The sequence below is a fragment of the Dasypus novemcinctus genome, chromosome 8, assembly GCF_030445035.2.
Source record: "Dasypus novemcinctus isolate mDasNov1 chromosome 8, mDasNov1.1.hap2, whole genome shotgun sequence".
In the NCBI taxonomy this organism is placed as follows: Eukaryota; Metazoa; Chordata; class Mammalia; order Cingulata; family Dasypodidae; genus Dasypus; species Dasypus novemcinctus.
Genome location: NC_080680.1, coordinates 106,623,098 through 106,641,579, shown reverse-complemented (window position 1 = coordinate 106,641,579; position 18,482 = coordinate 106,623,098). Strand labels below are relative to the sequence as shown.

Sequence of the window (18,482 nt, the reverse complement as noted above, 5' to 3'; positions counted from 1 at the left end):
TGGAACTGAGATAGAAGTCAGGGACCTACATCATGAAGGGATCTGTAAAGAAGGCTGAGGATTCAGGTCTTTATCTTACACCTCTTTATTATTCATTCACTTATTCATTTATTCATTCAACATGTTTTGAACATCTACATCAAAGGTTCTTAAATTTTATTGATGGTGACACAACATCTAGCTGGAGAGAGGCATAGGCTATGAATTCAGTTTGATGCTACAAATAGTTATGAAGTGTTTGCTATTTGTGATGTCTGTCTAGGAAAAACAAGCAAACAAAACTTAAGGAGATGGTGAGACCCTTCATTCATTTAGTTAGTATTAAGCCCAAGGCTTTCTATAGATAAGTAGAAGAGTTTTTCTCATAGCACTAAATTTATCTTCTCTGTAAGTCTTTTGTGTCTCTGTTTAATTTTGGGAAACTCTCATTTTTTAGAGTTCAGAGGTATGAAGGATTTACCTGACAGAGGTTTGATGATCAACCATACTGATAGACCTCCAAAAGTAAGTCACAGATTTGAAGAAGTACTTCCTCAACATTTTCTCCTTACTAGTGGGAATAAAATGTTTTACCTTTTTTTTTAAAGATTTATTTATTTATTTAATTTCCCCCCCTCCCCTGGTTGTCTGTTCTTGGTGTCTATTTGCTGTGTCTTGTTTCTTTGTCCGCTTCTGTTGTCGTCAGCGGCACGGGAAGTGTGGGCGGCGCCATTCCTGGGCAGGCTGCACTCTCTTTTCACACTGGGCGGCTTTCCTCATGGGCGCACTCCTTGTGCGCATCAGCACTGCACATGGGCCAGTTCCACACGTCAAGGAGGTCAGGGGTTTGAACCGCGGACCTCCCGTATGGTAGACGGACGCCCTAACCACTGGGCCAAAGTCCATTTCCCGAAATGTTTTACCTTTATTTTACATTTTTCCTCTGGACGACTATAATCTGAATAATGATCTTGATCATGATGATGATAAAAATAACTACCTTTTATTGGGCCCTTACTATATGCTAGGCTTTGTGCTAATGGCTTTACATGCTCTCCTGTCTCCAGAAGTCCCAGGCGCAAAAGGAATTGATTTGTGGAGGTCTGGCAAGAGCGTGAATTTCCTGTCTCTAACCCGCACAGAACATGTTCAGTAAACATTGCCATCTCATAATACAGGAAAGTTAGAATGTGGGAAGGTCAGACCTGAAATGGGGCATGAGATCATCTAGTCTGATGGCTTTCAAACTTGTTTTAGCACTGACCCACAGTTCACAACAAAAATGTCATGAAATGATCCTTACCTTTCTTGGATATTTTCTGTCCTATTTCATTCTATTTCACTTTTACACAGTTGGACTGCAAGTCACCAAATTTGATTTGATGGCCCATGAATAAGTTGTAGTTGCAATTTGGGAAACATTAGTATGGTCTACTTCATCGATGTCATGCATCTTACAATTGAGGAAACTGAGGTCCAGAGGGTTTTTTTGGGCAAAGCACACAGCTATTTAGGGGATAGAGTTAAATCAGGGGTTTAGAAGAACAACCCTCTTAGTTTTCTATAGTAAAGAGAGATTTTCTACCATTTCAAGTTCCTACTGGAGTCCTTTTTCCCCCCCTGAAATACTTCACTTTTCAGTATCGTTTGGCAGAGAGTGAAAGGGACAGTAGGTAGGTTCAAATGGATAAAGAAACAAATCACACCAGACGCAATGGATGTGACATGATGATGGGGGAGAGTGTTACTGTGGGGGGAGTGGAGAGGTGGGGGCAGTGGGGGTGAATGGGGACCTCATATTTTTTGAATGTAATATCTTTTAAAAAAATGAATAAATTGAGTAGAATTTGGAAAAAAAAAAAGAAACAAATCAATTTACCTCTTTGACTTCTTTCAAGCAAGAGGGCTGGATTGAATTATTTTTAATTAATTATTTGAACAGATAATAAATATCTATGGTTCTAATTTCAGAAGGCATAAGAGGGTTTACAATGAAAAGTCTCCCCTGTGTCCTCCCCCTCACCCCCCAAACCAATCAGTTCCTTTTCTCAGGGACAATCTTATTTTTAACAGTGTTTTTGTGCATATACCCACTAGGAATATGGACTAGATAATTTACAAGATCTCTATGGGTACCTGTTTTCTAGGATTGTAAATAACCTAAATGTGAGGAAGGGTTAACACTTTAAAGTTTTAAATAGATGACTATAATTGTAAACAGGCTGCAAAAATGGAAAACTTGCTTCAGTCTCTACCAATTCTCCCCCTGCTTCCAAACTGCTGATTGTGTTATCTGCAGGGATATACAAGTCTTCAGAGTGGCCTGGGCAGAATGAGTAGGGTCCCTATAGGTAAGCCCTGAGATACCCTCATATGTAATGGGGTTGGGATTGCTAAATGTCACCTTAATGTCACAGTGATGTGGGGAAGATTATTCCCTTACCAATGCTTACTCTTGCCAAAATACCAGACTGATGTCTGCTGAAGTAGTCCTTGGCCTGATATTGAATGCCATCTGGAGCTGGAACCTTCAGGCCATAACACAGGCTTTCTCTTTTTCTCTTAGCTTTCAGTGCTGAATTTGAATGAAACACCACTTCCCTACTCACAAGATATTAGAAATATGGTTGTAGTGTGGATCCCAGAAAAGCCAGAGAAGTGTGTGAAAATGTGAGTTTCATGTCTAGAACTCGGGAACCTTCAACTCTTATATTCTGCAAATCCCTAAGCATGTCCTCTGCAGGACTTTTGTGATTTCCTTTTAGCTGCTTCATTGCAACGAGCAGGAGGCCAAGCAGAGAAAAATGTTATGGTCTCTGGCATCTGCCTCTGGCTACACTGAATTCTCTTTTAATGCACTTTGAAATTCTTGTTGTGGGACTTCTCTACATCCAATTCTACATGGTGAATAACAGACAAGATAGAGTCTGATGTATTTGTGGGGTTTGGTTAAGAAACAAATGCTTTCTAATGATTAGTTTTTCTTAGTAGCCACCAGCCACTAGAAAAAAAGTTCTCAACAAAGTACACGAATTTCTAATTTCAACCCCAAGGCCTGGTGGAGTGGAACAAAATGACTAGCATACAGAACTTGTGTACAAGGCAGAGTGTGGTGGCAGAGATCATTTGGTAAAGGCCCAAAGGCTTGCTAATACAGTCATTGGAAGAAAGTGATTATTCTTTTGTAGACCACAGAGGTTTTTAAATACTGGTTAAATGACCATTTAGAAATGCTGAGACTGGAGAATTTCTTTTCATTTCATTTTATTCTATTCTTTTGATCCTGTGAATACTTCTGTATATGTGCATTTTTTATACGTGTATGGTACAAACCAACCAAACAAACAACAACCAAAAAAACCTCCCACAACCCTAAGGGTTTATTTCCTTTTTGTAAGAAGTTCAGCAGTAGACAGACCAAACCAGGGCTGATATGTTAGTTCCATGAGATAATCAGAGACCCGAGTTCCTTCTAGTTTTCTGGGTCATCATCCTTAGCCCATGGTTTCCATCTTCAAGGTGATTCTGGGTGCTTTTAAGGTCAACAGTGGCTGCTAGAACTCCATTCATCATGTCCGTGTTCTCGGTGGGAAAAAGGAAGAGGAGAGAGCAAAAAATACTTCTTGAGTACCTCTTCTATGCTAAGCAATGAGGATTCAGTGAGAACAAAACAAATTTGGTCTCTGCCCTCTTGGAGTTTACAGTAATATGGGGGAGTCAGATGTGTAAAGGAAAAACTTTTCATATAATTCAGGATCTCACAGTTTTATTGAGTGATTCAAGAATCAGGCATCCCATTCAGAAAGTAGAAGGGGCTCTGCGGAAGAGGTGGAATGGGGAGCTTAAAGAGAGCAAATGGGGAAGCAAGGAAGGAAATGTTCAGAATGGCTGATGTTAAGTTTCCATAGTTTCCATTTTACAGAGGAGGCGTTTACAGAGTGAGGAGCAGATATACATTGGTTAGTATAATATGCTTGTCCATTCTAATACACTCTCTTTCCTGGGCCATAACTGGTTTATCATCAGGTTACTTATCTACAACCCTCATGGGTGAGTTCCATTTTCACAGCAAGCCCCTGCAGATCAACTAGTTTTTTCTTCTGGAAAATCCCTTCTCGAAAAGGGGCTCTCCCTCCAGGCAATGCCCAGCGCTGATGGCCATTTTGTTTTATATAACCGATATTAAAACTATACCCACACCTAAGTATATATTTACTACTATAATATGCTTGTCCATTCTAATACACTCTCTTTCCTGGGCCATAACTGGTTTATCATCAGGTTACTTATCTACAACCCTCATGGGTGAGTTTCCATTTTCACAGCAAGCTCCTGCAGATCAACTAGTTTTTTCTTCTGGAAAATCCCTTCTCGAAAAGGGGCTCTCCCTCCAGGCAATGCCCAGCGCTGATGGCCATTTTGTTTTATATAACCGATATTACAACTATACCCACACCTAAGTATATATTTACTACTTTGGATTAATGCTATGAAAGTAAATACCTGGATTATGTAAGTGAACAGGATGAACGTAATTTTGATGTGAGGGTGAGGGGTCTTCAGCAGCCTTTGGGCAATATGTACTGCTCGACTCCCATTCAGCCATCTTTGAGTGCTGATTAGAGAGAATTCTTCATGATAGTCATTCACAGATCTCATTGGTGCTTCTCTTTAAAATGTCTGGGACTAAGTCGGTTATTCTTATTTCAAGTCCGGCTGAGATGCCACCTATTGTCAACAGCCAAGACAGAAAGGAGAAAAGAACAAAATCTGCTCTGGTGAGTTCTATGTTGGCCAAAACTTTATAATATTACCCTGTAGTGTTTTTCTTTTTTCTTTTTTTTTTAAATAAAATTTTATTGAAGTATATCGTTCTTATATGAACATACATAAACAATAAATACATAGTAAACGTTGTAAACTTACAAAACAAACATGCCTAACGTCATATAGGGTTCCCATACATCGCCTCACCACAATACCTTGCATTGTTCTGAAACATTTGTTACAAACTATGAAAGAGCATCATCAAAATATTACTAACTATAGCCTGTATCTTACATTTGGTGTATTTTTTTTGCAACCCACCTGACCCTGTATTACTATTATACAGTTGTTATAGTTCATGAGAGAACATTTTCATATTTGTCCTGTTAACCACAGTCCATTTTCCACCACTGGATTCCCTATGTTATGCAACTCCAAGTTTTGTACAGTCCATTCAAAGTGTATACTCAGCGGTACTCATTTTCATCACAGAGTTGTGCTGTCATAACCTCAGTCAAATTTAGAACGTTTTAATTACTCCAACAGGAAAAATCCCCATACCTCCTTAAAACCCCTATAGTTATCTCTTAGAATTGATATATCTTCTTTGCCATTGCTGCAAAAATATTACAATATTACTATTAAATATTGTCCATAAGTTACATTAGTTGTAATTACCATGTATCATCATATTCTTAACATTTTAAGAGAGAACATTCTTATATTTGTACTGTTAACCACAATCTTTATCCACCACCGAAATCACTGTTCTACATACCGTAATTTTTCCCTAACTTCCTTTCAATTGACAGTTACATCCACAGACTACCCCTTTCAACCACAATCTCATTTCTAAATCAGCAGTGTTATACTCATTATAATGTGTTACCATCAACTCTATTCGTTTCCACACTTTTTCAATAAACCTTATTAAAAATTCTACATGCATCGAGCATCAGCTCCCATTGTCAACCCACATTTTATTTCGTAGTAACCTAAACCCTAGAGTTTAATCAGTGATTTTACTCATCGTATTTAGTTCCTATTAGTGAGACCATGTGATGTTTATCCTTTTGTGTCTGGCTTATTTCACTCAACATAGCATCGTCAGGGTTCATCCATGTTGTTATATGCAGCCTGATTTCATTTCTTCTTGCGTTGAATAGTATTCCATTGTATCTGTTTACCACATTTTGTTTAACCATTCATCAGTTGATGAACTTTGGGCTAGTTCCATATTTTAGCAATTGTGAATAATGTTGTGAACATTGGTATGCACATGTCGGTTCACGTCCTTGCTTTCAGTTCTTCTGAATATATTCCTAGTAATGGTATTGCTGGATCATTCAGCTTCTTGAGGCACTGCTGAACTGTCTTCAACAGAGGCCGCACCATTCTCCATGCCCACCAACAGGGAAGGAATGCTCCTGTTTCTCCCCATCTTCTTCAGCACTTGTAGTTTTCTGTTTTTGTTTTTTTTTTAATATTATATATTTCCACACTTTTTTTTAAAGCTTTATTTATTTATTTATTTACCCTCCTCCCCCACCCCCACCCCGGTTATCTGTTCTCTGTGTCTATTTGCTGCGTCTTCTTTGTCCGCTTCTGTTGTTGTCAGCGGCACGGGAATCTGTCTTTTTGTTGCGTCATTTTGTTGTGTCAGTTCTCCATGTGTGTGGCACCATTCCTGGGCAGGCTGCACTTTCTTTCGCTCTGGGCAGCTCTCCTTGTGGGGCGCACTCCTTGTGTGTGGGGCTCCCCTACGTGGGGGACACCCCTGCATGCACGGCAGTCCTTGCGCACATCAGCACCACGCATGCGCCAGCTCCACACGGGGCAAGATGGCCCAGGGTTTGAACCGCGGACCTCCCATGTGGTAGATGGATGCCCTAACCACTGGGCCACGTCTGCCGCCTTTCTGTGTTTTTGATAATGGCCATTTTATAAGGCATGAAATGGTATCTCATTTTTGTTTTGATCTGCATTTCCCTAATAGCTAGTGATATTGGATGTTTTTTTCATGTACATTTTGGCCATTGGTATTTCCTCTTTGGAGAAATGTTACTTCAAGTCTTTTTGCCTATTTTTTTTTAACAGATGGATTTTACTGATACATATTAATAAAGCATAAATCTATCCAAAGTATACTATCAATGGTACATTGATTAATTTTTAATTGGGTTGCTTGTCTTTTTATTGTTGAGTTATATGATCTTTTTATTTAACATGGATATCAAACCTTGTCAGATATGTGGTTTCCAGATATTTTCTCCCATTAAGCAGGCTGCCTTTTTACTTTCTTGACAAAGAATTTGAAGAACAAAAACATTTAATTTAGGAGGTCCCATTTATCTTTTTTCTTTTGTTGCTCATACTTTGGATGTAAGGTTTAAGAAACTATAACCTACCACAAGATCTTAAAGATGTTTCCCTGCATTTTCTTCTAGGAGGTTTATGGCTGTAGGTTTTATATTTAGGTCTTTGATCCATTTTGAGTTCATTTTTGTATAAAGTGTGAGACAGGGGTCCTTTTTCTTTCTTTTGGATATGTGTATCCAGTTCTCCCAACACCATTTATTGAACAGACTGTTCTGGCCCAGTGGGGTGGATTTGACAGCCTTGTCAAAGATCACTTGACTGTAGATGTGAGGGTCTATTTCTGAGTTCTTGATTCAGTTCCATTTGGTCAATATGTCTATCTTTATGCCAATACCATACTGGGTTTTTGAGTTCTCTAACTTTGTTCCTCCTTTTTAAGACATTTTTGGTGGCACTTATTCTTTTTGAGGTTCCCTTGTATGTGATACATTGCTTTTCTCTTTCTGCTTTCAGTATGCTCTATTTATCTCTGCTATTTTTCATTTTGAATAGTAGGTATCTTGGAGTAGTTCTACTTGGATTTATTCTCTTTGGGGTGCATTGCCCTTCTTGGATATTGATATTTATGTCTTTCATAAGGTTTGGGAAGTTTTCAGTCATTATTCAAATCTTCTTTCTGCCCTTTTTCTGTTCTCTTCTCCCTTGGGACACCAATAATGGGTATATTTGTGTGTTTTGCATTGTCATTCAATTCCCTGAGATCCTGTTGCATATTTTTTTCCTTCTCTTTCTGTTTGCCTACCTTTTAAAGTTCAGATATTTTGTCCTCAGTTTCACTAATTCTGTCCTTCATCAATTCAAATCTGCTGTTATATGTACCTAATATATATTTTTTAAAGATTTATTTTATTTATTTCTCTCCCCTCCCCCCCTTTGTCTGCTCTCTTGTGTCCATTCGCTGTGAGTTCTTCTGTTTCTGCTTGCATTCTTGGCGGCACAGGAAATCTGAGTCTCTTTTTTGTTGCATCATCTTGCTGCATCAGTTCTCCATGTATGCGGTGCCACTCCTGGACGGGCTACGCTTTTTTCACGTGGGGCAGCTCTCCTTGAGGGGCACACTCCTTGTGTGTGGGGCGCCCCTAAGCAGGGGCACCCCACGTGGCACGACACTCCTTGTGCACGGCAGCACTGTGCGTGGGCCAGCTTACCACACGGGTCAGGAGGCCCTGGGGATTGAACCCTGGACCCTCCATGTGGTAGACGGATGCTCTATTAGTTGAACCACGTCTGCTTCCCTGTATCTAATGTATTTTTTTAAAAGATTTATTTATTTATTTATTTCTCTCCCCTACCCCCCCCACCACTGTTGTCTCTTCTCTGTGTCTATTTGCTGCGTCTTCTTTGTCCACTTCTGTTGTTGTCAGTGGCACGGGAATCTGTGTTTCTTTTTGTTGTGTCATCTTGCTGTGTCAGCTCTCCGTGTGTGCGGCGCTATTCCTGGGCAGGCTGCGCTTTCTTTCGCGCTGGGCGGCTCTCCTTATGGGGCGCTCTCCTTGTGCGTGGGGCTCCGCTATGTGGGGGACACCCCTGCATGGCACGGCACTCCTTGTGCGCATCAGCACTGTGCATGGGCCAGCTCCACACAGGTCAAGGAGACCTGGTGTTTGAACCGTGGACCTCCCATGTGGTAGACAGACGCCCTATCCACTGGGCCAAGTTCGCCGCCCTATCTAATGTATTTTTAATCTCATCCATTGTGTCTTTAATTCCCTTAAGCTCTGTTAATTTTCTTTGCAGGCTTTTAAATTGTTCTTTATGTTCACCCAGTGTGTTCTTAATATCCTTTATCTCTCTAGTCGTATTTTCCTTCATCTCTTTAAATTGATTTAGGAGATTTATGTGATTATCATTGATTAATTGAACTTAAATTCTGTGTCTCATCAGGACTTTTGGCTTGTTCCTTTGGCTAGGCAATATCTTCCTGTTTCTTAGTATAGCTTGTAATTTTTTGCTGGTGTCTAGGCATCTGAATATGTTGGTGAATTTACTATGATGGTTAATTTCTCCCTTTTGCCCAGTGGCTTTGTTTCATGGTTTTTCTTTGATTTTTGGTTCAGTTTATTCTAAGTCTTTAAAATTGCCAAGCTTAAGTTATCAAAATAGGCCAGGGACTCACTATTGGCATATAGAACTGCTCCCAGAGGTTTAGGGCGAGAGAAACCTAAAAGCATTTTTTTCCTTGTTGAAGTTTCCTGGCTGCTCAACAGATGGCACTTGTTGTTGAATCTTTCTGTGAAGGTGATTCTTTCAACTTCCACTTGTGGGTGATTCTGGTCTGATCAGAGTCAAGATTCAAAGCAGGCTCTGCTGGTCAAATTCACTGAAGAGAAACTGCTCTCTACTCTCTGTCTTCCCAGGGAGGGAAGACATCTGTTCCCCCCTCAGTTGGCTGTAGTGAGCCATGGGTTTTATCTGGCCTGTTTGCTTTGAGGGTAGGGGTGGGTGCTGTTCCCAGCTATGGGGACTAGTAACTCACGGTTTTCATTTCAACTTCTTTGTCTCTCTTTCCCTGGCCCTCCTGGGGGGTGTGCAGCATTCTCCTGGTCTGTAGATTCCCAAAGCAGGTTCCTCTGACAGCTTTTTGCCCTTTCCCTATTGTTTTGTTTTTTTTTTTTAAAGATTTATTTATTTATTTAATTTCCCCCCCTCCCCTGGTTGTCTGTTCTTGGTGTCTGTTTGCTGCGTCTTGTTTCTTTGTCCGCTTCTGTTGTCGTCAGCGGCACGGGAAGTGTGGGCGGCGCCATTTCTGGGCAGGCTGCTCTTTCTTTTCACGCTGGGTGGCTTTCCTCACGGGCGCACTCCTTGCGTGTGGGGCTCCCCCACGCGGGGGACACACTTGCGTGGCACGGCACTCCTTGCGCGCATCAGTGCTGCACATGGCCAGCTCCACACGGGTCAAGGAGGCCCGGGGTTTGAACCAGGCCATTTCTGGGCAGGCTGCTCTTTCTTTTCACGCTGGGCGGCTTTCCTCATGGGCGCACTCCTTGCGTGTGGGGCTCCCCCACGTGGGGGACACACTTGCGTGGCACGGCACTCCTTGCGCGCATCAGCGCTGCGCATGGCCAGCTCCACACGGGTCAAGGAAGCCCGGGGTTTGAACCAGGCCCGGGGTTTGAACCGGGGACCTCCCATATGGTAGACGGACGCCCTAACCACTGGGCCAAAGTCCGTTTCCCTCTCTATTGTTTTTGTGAGAGAGTTGAGCCCTGCCTACCTATTCTGATGCTATTTTCCAGAAGTCTGTTTTTGTTTTAAGGCTTCACTACTCCCCGTACTTCTGCTCCATTCTCTCTCTTAAGTGAACAAAATTTGCAAAAGAAAACCACTATTTAGGAATAATCATCAAACCATTTTCTATTCAGAACTCTTTTCTCCTAGCTTTCCTCCCTGTAGGGAGGTGAAGAGTGCCTTTGAAGAGACAGTTGGTCTTGAAAAGATTGAGTGTTCAGGGGGATTTTTGGTCAGTTAGAAATTAATCTTCATGTATATAAGTTACCACACACTCATACAAAACCCATAGGACTATACAACACAGAGTAAATAGTATGCTAAAGTTAATAGTATAATTATAATAATATTGCTTCATGAATTGTAACAAAGGTACCACACTAATGCAAAATGTTAGTAATAGAGAAAACTGTGTAGGAGAGGGGGATTTATGGGAATTTGATACTTCCTACATGATGTTTTCGTAAACCTACCATTGCTCTAGTGAAAAAAACAGCAATAACAAAAAACAACCTGATCCCCAGTGTGATGGGAATAAAATTTCAATGGACCAGGAATTATAAGACTCGGGGTTCTAATTCTAATTCTGCTATTTATTGGGTGCATGTAAACTTGGATAAGTCACAGAGCTCTAAGATTGCCATGTCTGTGAGATAGTTTCTTGGTCCATTTATTTCATTGCTGAATCCCCAGTCCTAACCTGTGCCTGGCACATACTTGGCACAATAAATATTTGTTCGATTTCTTGAGTGTATAAATGAGTAAGGTTTCTGAAAGAAATAAAACATCTAAATGCCATATGAACCGAAGACAACAGTAGGGTTAGGGAGCCTGAGAGGAGAAAATTATGGTGACCTCCACAGTGCAGAGAGGGCAGGAACTGCTGGAGTAGTTCTGGCAACAAGGAGATTAACATGGCAGGTTGTGTTGAGAGGCTGGAATATATCTATGGAGGGCTTGAAGAGAATGCTTCAGGGAGTTATTTCCACTGTTTCTTTTTCAGAAAAACAAGTCAGCTCTGGATCCCTCTGGAAAGCAGCACAAAGGAATAAAGTTGAGAACTCAAGAGGTGGTTGTACCTCCCCCATCCCCAGTGCACTTGTTTGAGGAATTAAGTCAAGAAACAGTACCTTTCTTGGCCCAATTTGACATGTTGCCTCTGGATCTACTGAAAGAGTAAGTATCATATAAGCCCCGTGGAAGAGCCAGAGCATCTGCTCTTTTTTGAAACTGAGAAGGGTCTGGATATGAGTAGAGGAAACCAGCACCTACTTATTTACTGAGTTCTCAGACTAACCAACAGGCAGCAATGACAGTTATAACCACTGCCACTCATCAAGCACTTGCCATCCACCAGGCCTTGTGATTAATCATGTCCCATGTGCTCTCTCGTGTACACCTTCACCATTACTCTCTTCTTTAATAGATGAGATGTGGGGGAAGTGGCTGTGGCTATGGCTCAAGCAGTTAAGCTCCTGTTTACCATATGGAGGACCCTGGTTCGATCCCTGGGACCTCCTGGTAAAAAAAGAAAAAAAGGCATCCCATACCTGTGTGGAGAGGCTCAGGGCCCCATGCGAGGAATCAGTGCACCAAAAAGACGATGATGCAACCAGATAGAAGAAAAAAAAATAGATGAGGTGGGTATGGGGAAGCAGACTAGGTATTGGTAGTTTGGAGTGAGATTACTTTTGAACTTTGTATTGAAACTTAATGGCTTGGTGAATTTTGGTAAATTCATTCAGCCTCTCTAAGCCTCATTTTCCTCCTTTGAAAAATGAGGATAATAATACCCATCCCTTAAGGAATTCTGAAGATTCATGGTATGAAAAACATAGCCTGACAGAGAGTAAGCAGTCAATAAATCCGGCTGTGATTGTTAGAGGTGCTTCAGAGAGGTTTTACTACATGAGCCCCTATTGGTACAGGCCTTCTTATGCCCCCAAATGGGAATTTCTTCAAGCTTGGAGTCCTCTTCATGTCTTTTTTTTCTCAGCCACACTCTCCTACAAGAGCTGTCACTGACTGGCCGTTTTGTTGCCTTTAGTCTTTTGTCAGAAGGAGAGAAGACCATGCTTTGTCCAGAGATGAAGGCACAATTGGCTGTGGTGAAAAAGTACCTTCCCCTGGAAAGGAGCCGCCCTAGCAGTGCAATTTCTACTGAGATGTTTCTCTCCATACACCGCCTCACCCTGCAGGTTTGCCCTAGGGAGCCTCAGAGAAGATACCTCCATGAAAACCCAGTTTTCATCTCTCCTCAAAGCTGGCAGGATTGACTTTCCAAAGTTCTTTCTTTCTCTTCTGTCCTTCTACTTCTGGGCCCAAGCCCTCCAGAAGGGCTGGGCTCTATATAGATGAAAGCAAATGTATGGGGAAGGATTTGAGGTGAGTAGTTTCTTCTGTTCTTTTTCTACCCCTTTCCCTCTCTCCATCGGCCCTTCTAGAATGCTGCATAACACCAGGTTCTCAAAATGTACATGTGGAATAGATGGCTACATGCCTTGTGGGGGAGGATATGTTTGGGGGAAAGGAGGAAAGAATAGAGCTTTTCTTCTTTTTCTTTCTCTAGAAACCAGGCCTGAGATATCCTAAACATCTGAGGAAATTACATTATAATATGAAGACAGAAGGTAGATTTCCTGCTACTGTCAGATCACTAGGGACCAGTCTCCCTTAGCCCACTTTTCCCACTCTTTACTTGGGCCCGTTCAGTTATGATTGTAGTTACAGTCATGCAGGATCACAGGGAAAACTCAGGAATCTGCCTTTTCAGGAAGCAGCACCCCTGGCTCAAGGGAGAGAGTCCTTGTCTCAGAGCAGGGCACAGCAAGCAGCCCAGGGGGAGGGTGGGAGCAGTCAGCCAGGAGAGGACTGAGCTGGCTCTCTGGTTGCCAGGGCCCAGGAAGCAGCAGTGGCAGCAGAGGAAAGTGAAAACACCCACCAAGAAGCAGGTAGAGTGGCAGCAAGGGGAGTCCTGGGACTCACTGGGACTGGGTGAAGTGGGTGCAGCCTGGAACAGGAAAGGATGTGGGAGAGGTGGGATTCTCCTTGTTCTCTGGAGGGCTCTTCCTTGTCCAATTGTAGATATCAAGTATTTATCTCAGATTGTTTTTGAAAAGTTCTTGTTACTTCCCAAACTCCTAATTCAGTTCCTTCTCATGTGGGTTTAAGCAGGTTAAAAAGAAAGCCAAGAGTGATCCAGGGAGCCAGAACCCTGTGCATCAACGTTCAGTTGCCTTCATTTGTGACCCTCTTCCTGGTAAGGAGAATATGTGTTTGAGAGTGACAGAATCCCAGGATGTGGAGGGAGGGGAAATTTGAGCACGTTTTTGCCCTTTTGGACCCTGCCTTCATCAGGCCCTCAGAATTCTTAGAATGCTTTGACTTGGCAGGCCCACCATACATCCTTCTTCCATCATATATTTACCAAACAAGCGAGCCAGGCCAGATGTCTGCTTCATGTGGGTTGCTGAGAAAGGACCATGAGCATGAGTCATAGTAGTTTTCCCTTCAGGTCCTACTTTAGAAAAGGCAGACTGGTTTTAGGATTAGAAGCAAGAGCAAGCCGAGGTTACTGATGAGAAGACCCCTGAGGGCCCATTGGCAGGAAAGAGGTGGCACCCCTCACAAGGGCCCCAAAAGACTTCTGAGGTAACAGAGCTCCAGGGCCTCCACCTTCCCAGCCACCAGGTAGAGGGTGCCTGGCACCTCCAATTGAAATCGGCCCACCACTCTGCCCACTCCCAGTTGTTGACAGGCTGTCCACTTCTTCTTGTGTTCAGGCTGGAGATGATAATGGTAATGGGTAGCACTCCCTTCTGAGTTCTTCACTTCTGAGCTGAGGGCTAGGACTTATCCTGGTCCCTCTGACCTGTCTGTCAGCTTGGGTGGGGAATGCGAGGGAGCAGAAAGAATCATTACAAACTCTGGAAGATTGATCTGCCATGCTCAGACTTGATATTGCTGACTTTAATGTGAAAATAATTGTTTACTCTTCAGAATTCACTCTCCAGTCCTGGGGCACCAGGAGGGCTCGGGTGAGATGTTTCCTGAGAAGGATGCTGCCCTCTTGGTTTACCTCCCATCCCACTTGAGCTCTCTAATACCAGTGATGTCTTTTAAGGAAGTTCCTAACCTTCCTATGGGAGGTAGACAGAACCAGGACTGTGGCCCAAGGTGGGAAGGGACTTGCCCAAGGTTAGCACCCCATCCAGGGTAAGCACTCCCATGCCTCTGAATTCCACTCCAATGCCTTTTGTACCCTTCATGATACCTCCAATAGGAGCAGTTTTGCTTGGGTGACAGAGTGCCCTTTTGAGCTGTATACTAAGAGCAGTGGCTTCTCCTCACTGAATTGAGAACGGTTTTATGGAAGAGATGATTTTTTCACTGAATCTTGAATATATGTGGGAATTTACCAGATATGGAAGAGAATTCCTGGAAGTGGGAAGAACCTGTGTGCTGGCATAGCATCTTGGCAGGGTATGGCCTGCTCAGGGCATACCGAGCAGTTCACTATGGTTATGGTGCTGGGTAGTTAAGAGAGAGTGGTAAATCAGGGCAAAGAGGTAGGTAGGAGTTTGTGTAGAAGGCTAAGATGTCCAGGTCAGTAGTTCTCCAACCTGACTGCATACTGGGGAGTTTTTAAAATCCTAATAACCAAGCCATACCCCAGACCAATTAAGTCAGAATTTCTGGTGTTGGGACTCAGACACCAGTGCATTTTCTAAAGCTCCCTAGTGATTCCAGTGTCAGCTAAGGTGAGAATCACTGTGGGTAGGGAGCCAACAGAGACTTTGAGGAAGGGAGTTCCTTGATTGGCTTTGTCTTTTGGCACAGTATCTCTGTTGGCAGCATGAAAGATTTTATTTTTTAGAGAAAGGGAGATTGAGAAAGGAAAGAAAGCATTTAAGGGATCCTGTATTTTATGCATGATTGTTATGTAAATTCACTACTTCTCTGATGAAAAAGAAAGAGAAGAAGAGGGAGGCAGATGTGGCTCAAGTGATTGGGCAATTCACTACTTCACTGATTAAAAAGAAAAAGAAGAGGGAGGCAAATGTGGCTCAAGTGATTGGGCTCCCATCTACGATATGGAGGGTCCCCGGTTCGGTTCCTGGAGCCTCCTAGGGAAAGTGGGCTGACTCGTGCAGCAAGATGATGCAACAGCAAAGAGACACAGAGGATGGGAAGTGGACTTGGCCCAGTGGCTAGGGAGTTTGCCTATCGCATGGGAGGTCCAAGGTTCAAACCCTGGGCCTCCTAACCCATGTGATGAGCTGGCCCACGCGGAGTGCTGATGCACACAAGGAGTGCCCCCGTGTAGAGGAGCCCCACACGCAAGGAATGTGCCCCATCAGGAGAGCCGCCTAGCGTGAGAAAAGTGCAGCCTGCTCAGGAATGGTGCTGTATGCATGGAGAGCTGACGCAGCAAGATGACGCAACAAAACAAGACACAGCTTCCCAGTGCCACTGACAAGAATACAAGTGGACACAGAACACACAGCGAATGGACACAGAGCTGACAACTGGGGGGGGGGCAGGCGGGAAGGACGGGGAAGGGGAGAGAAATAAATAAAAAATAAATCTTTAAAAAAGACACAGAGGATAGACAGTGAGAGACGTGACAAACCAGGGAGCTAAGGTGACTCAAGTGACTGAGTGCCTCTCTTCCACATGGAAGGTCCTGGGATCGGTTCCCATTACCTCCTGAAGAGAAAGATGAGAAGAGAAGACTACAGACACAGAAGAACGTGCAGCAAATGAACACCGAGACCAGATAGCAAGCAGCAGGGAGAGGGGAATAAATAAACAAATCTTAAAAAAAAAATGAAGAAAGCATTTACAGACTAGTTGGGGAGAAATCTGATGGAAAAGAAACAAAAGTAGAACTTTGGGAAGTGGACTTGGCCCAATGGATTGGACGTCCGTCTACCACATGGGAGGTCCGCGGTTCAAACCCCGGGCCTCTTTGACCCATGTGGAGCTGGCCCATGCGCAGTGCTGATGCGCGCAAGGAGTGCTATGCCAGCCGGGGTGTCCACTGCTAGGGGAGCCCCATGCACAAGGAGTGCGCTCCATAAGGAGAGCCGCCCAGCATGACATAAAGTGCAGTCTGCCCAAGAAAGGCACCGCATACATGGAGAGCTGACACAACAAGATGACACAACAAAAAGAAACACAGATTGCTGTTGCTGCTGATAAGGATAGAAGCGGTCCCAGAAGAACACAGCGAATGGACACAAAGAGCAGACAACTGGGGTGGGGAGGGGAAGAGAAATAAATCTGTTTAAAAAAGTAGATTTTTTTGTTTTTTTTAAGGAGTATTGGGGATTAAACCTGGGACCTTGTACATGGAAAACAGGTGCTCAGCTACTGAGCTACCTCTGCTCTCCCTTCTGTTTTTCAGAAGCCAATATGGATTCATTAGAGATAGTACAAGAAGGTGAATCACATTCTGGTAAAAGGAATATTCAACTGAAAAGGTTGAGTTTGAGTTTGTTTTGCTGCTGCAGATACCTACCCTTAGGTTTCTTAGAGGAATTCTAAGAGGAAAATAACACACATTATTTTCATTTCTAATTCTGTAATAGATGTGGGTCACAGTCCCATGTGGACAGATTCACACATGGAACTCAGAAGGCCCAACTCCTTTTTATCTGCCACCTAGGTCTCTCTTATCTTGGGGACTAAGGGTCAACTAGTAGACTAGGGGTCAGCTAGAAGTCTAACAATGGGATGTGAAATGCCAATAATAAGAGGATTGAATTGACCTTGTGATCACTAGGTAACAGAAATCTACCAGATCAGGAAAGTGACACAAAGCAGCAGCAGCAGCAGATGGAGATAAAAGGACCCACCCTGAAACAGGTGAGAGAATATCAGGACCACACTGTTTGGGACTGGTTTAAGTTACGGCTTGCTAACCATAGTGATCTATTACTTTTTGTGATTCTGTGGATTGACTAGACAGTTCTGGTCTTGCTTGACATTATTCATGCAGCTATATTCAACTAGAGGCTGGACTGGGGCTCTTGGCCAGGTTGCCTTGTTTCTCTGTCATGTGGCCTTTCCATGTGGCTAGCTTGGCCTTCTTAACAGTATAGTGATCTTAGAGTTCCAAGAAAGCGAAAGCCCTTTCTTAAGGGGTAGGTATGAAATTGGCATCATGTGCTTCTGCCATATTTTATTGATGTAGAAGTCACAATTCAAGAGGAGGAGAAATAGACTATACCTCTTGATGAGAGGAACAGCATGTGTATACAAGAAGGGGAGGAATTGTTGGCAGCCATCTTGGGAGGCAACTTATCTCAAGCCCTTAGCTGACTGCTGGGAATGGGGAGAATTGGGAGCTGGCTTTATCCGGACAGCATGGAAAGCAAAGAATATGTGATGCAAGCTTGTTTTTAGTCACAGGAGGTAGCTTTAGATGTTAATTTCTTTAAGAAAAGCATTTTTTAGAAAAAGCCTTTGTTTCCTGAAGTCTTGATTCAAGTTTCCTTACCCCATTGAATTTCAGGATGCTGTGGAGGTGCCAAAGTCAGATGACTCTGAGAACCACCTAGACTCCCCTATTAAGGATAGTAAGTAATTATGGTAGAGGAGGTTTAGTGAGTGACTGAGGACAGGGAGGGCTGAACCTGTGTCGACCAGGATGTTTACCTCCCTGGAGGGCACAATTCTCAGCCTTCAGAGGGGTCCTAAAGACATTCCAGCCCTTCTCTTCTGTCCCCCATTTATCACAGTTATTTGGGAGAAGGCTACAGGTGCAGTTAATGGCCAAGTCTTCTTTTAGGTTCTGCATTAGCCAAGACAGAACCCGCAGAGGAGGACATCAGTGCTCAAGTGGAGATTGTGCTGGAAGCACAGGCTGGTGGCCAAGAGAAGACCCCCATGGACCTTGCATCCAGTAAAAATGTTATAAACTGGAATCCTGACCTCAAACTTCTAAGGATTATTCAGGCCACTGAGGATGAAGACGAGGAGAAACAACTCTTCTGAGCACAGAGTGGGGACTTTCAAGAGGCACAGGCCAGTGGCATCACCCCGGGCAGCCAGAGTCCAAAGGAGGACGCTTAATCCTGAGGACAGTAGCCTTGGCCAGAAAGGACAAGAGAGGAGAGAGGACT

General features: G+C 43.3%; 1 protein-coding gene across 5 annotated transcripts in view; it reads left to right on the top strand.

The window, feature by feature from the left end:
• C8H9orf43 (chromosome 8 C9orf43 homolog) overlaps nt 1-18,482 on the top strand; it is a 23,547-nt gene extending 5,065 nt beyond the window's left edge. For 2 of the 5 annotated variants that reach the window (XM_071217040.1, XM_023592171.3), the window contains exons 4-15: nt 437-504; nt 2,546-2,649; nt 4,691-4,757; nt 11,357-11,529; nt 12,401-12,551; nt 12,923-12,983; nt 13,249-13,304; nt 13,525-13,612; nt 16,763-16,798; nt 17,141-17,223; nt 17,873-17,936; nt 18,149-18,482. In XM_071217040.1, coding sequence (XP_071073141.1) covers nt 437-504; nt 2,546-2,649; nt 4,691-4,757; nt 11,357-11,529; nt 12,401-12,551; nt 12,923-12,983; nt 13,249-13,304; nt 13,525-13,612; nt 16,763-16,798; nt 17,141-17,223; nt 17,873-17,936; nt 18,149-18,354 — 1,157 coding nt within the window. In that variant the 3' untranslated portion in view covers nt 18,355-18,482. The remainder of the gene's footprint in view (nt 1-436; nt 505-2,545; nt 2,650-4,690; nt 4,758-11,356; nt 11,530-12,400; nt 12,552-12,922; nt 12,984-13,248; nt 13,305-13,524; nt 13,613-16,762; nt 16,799-17,140; nt 17,224-17,872; nt 17,937-18,148) is intronic. The other 3 variants (XM_071217041.1, XM_071217043.1, XM_071217042.1) reach the window with 3 other exon arrangements.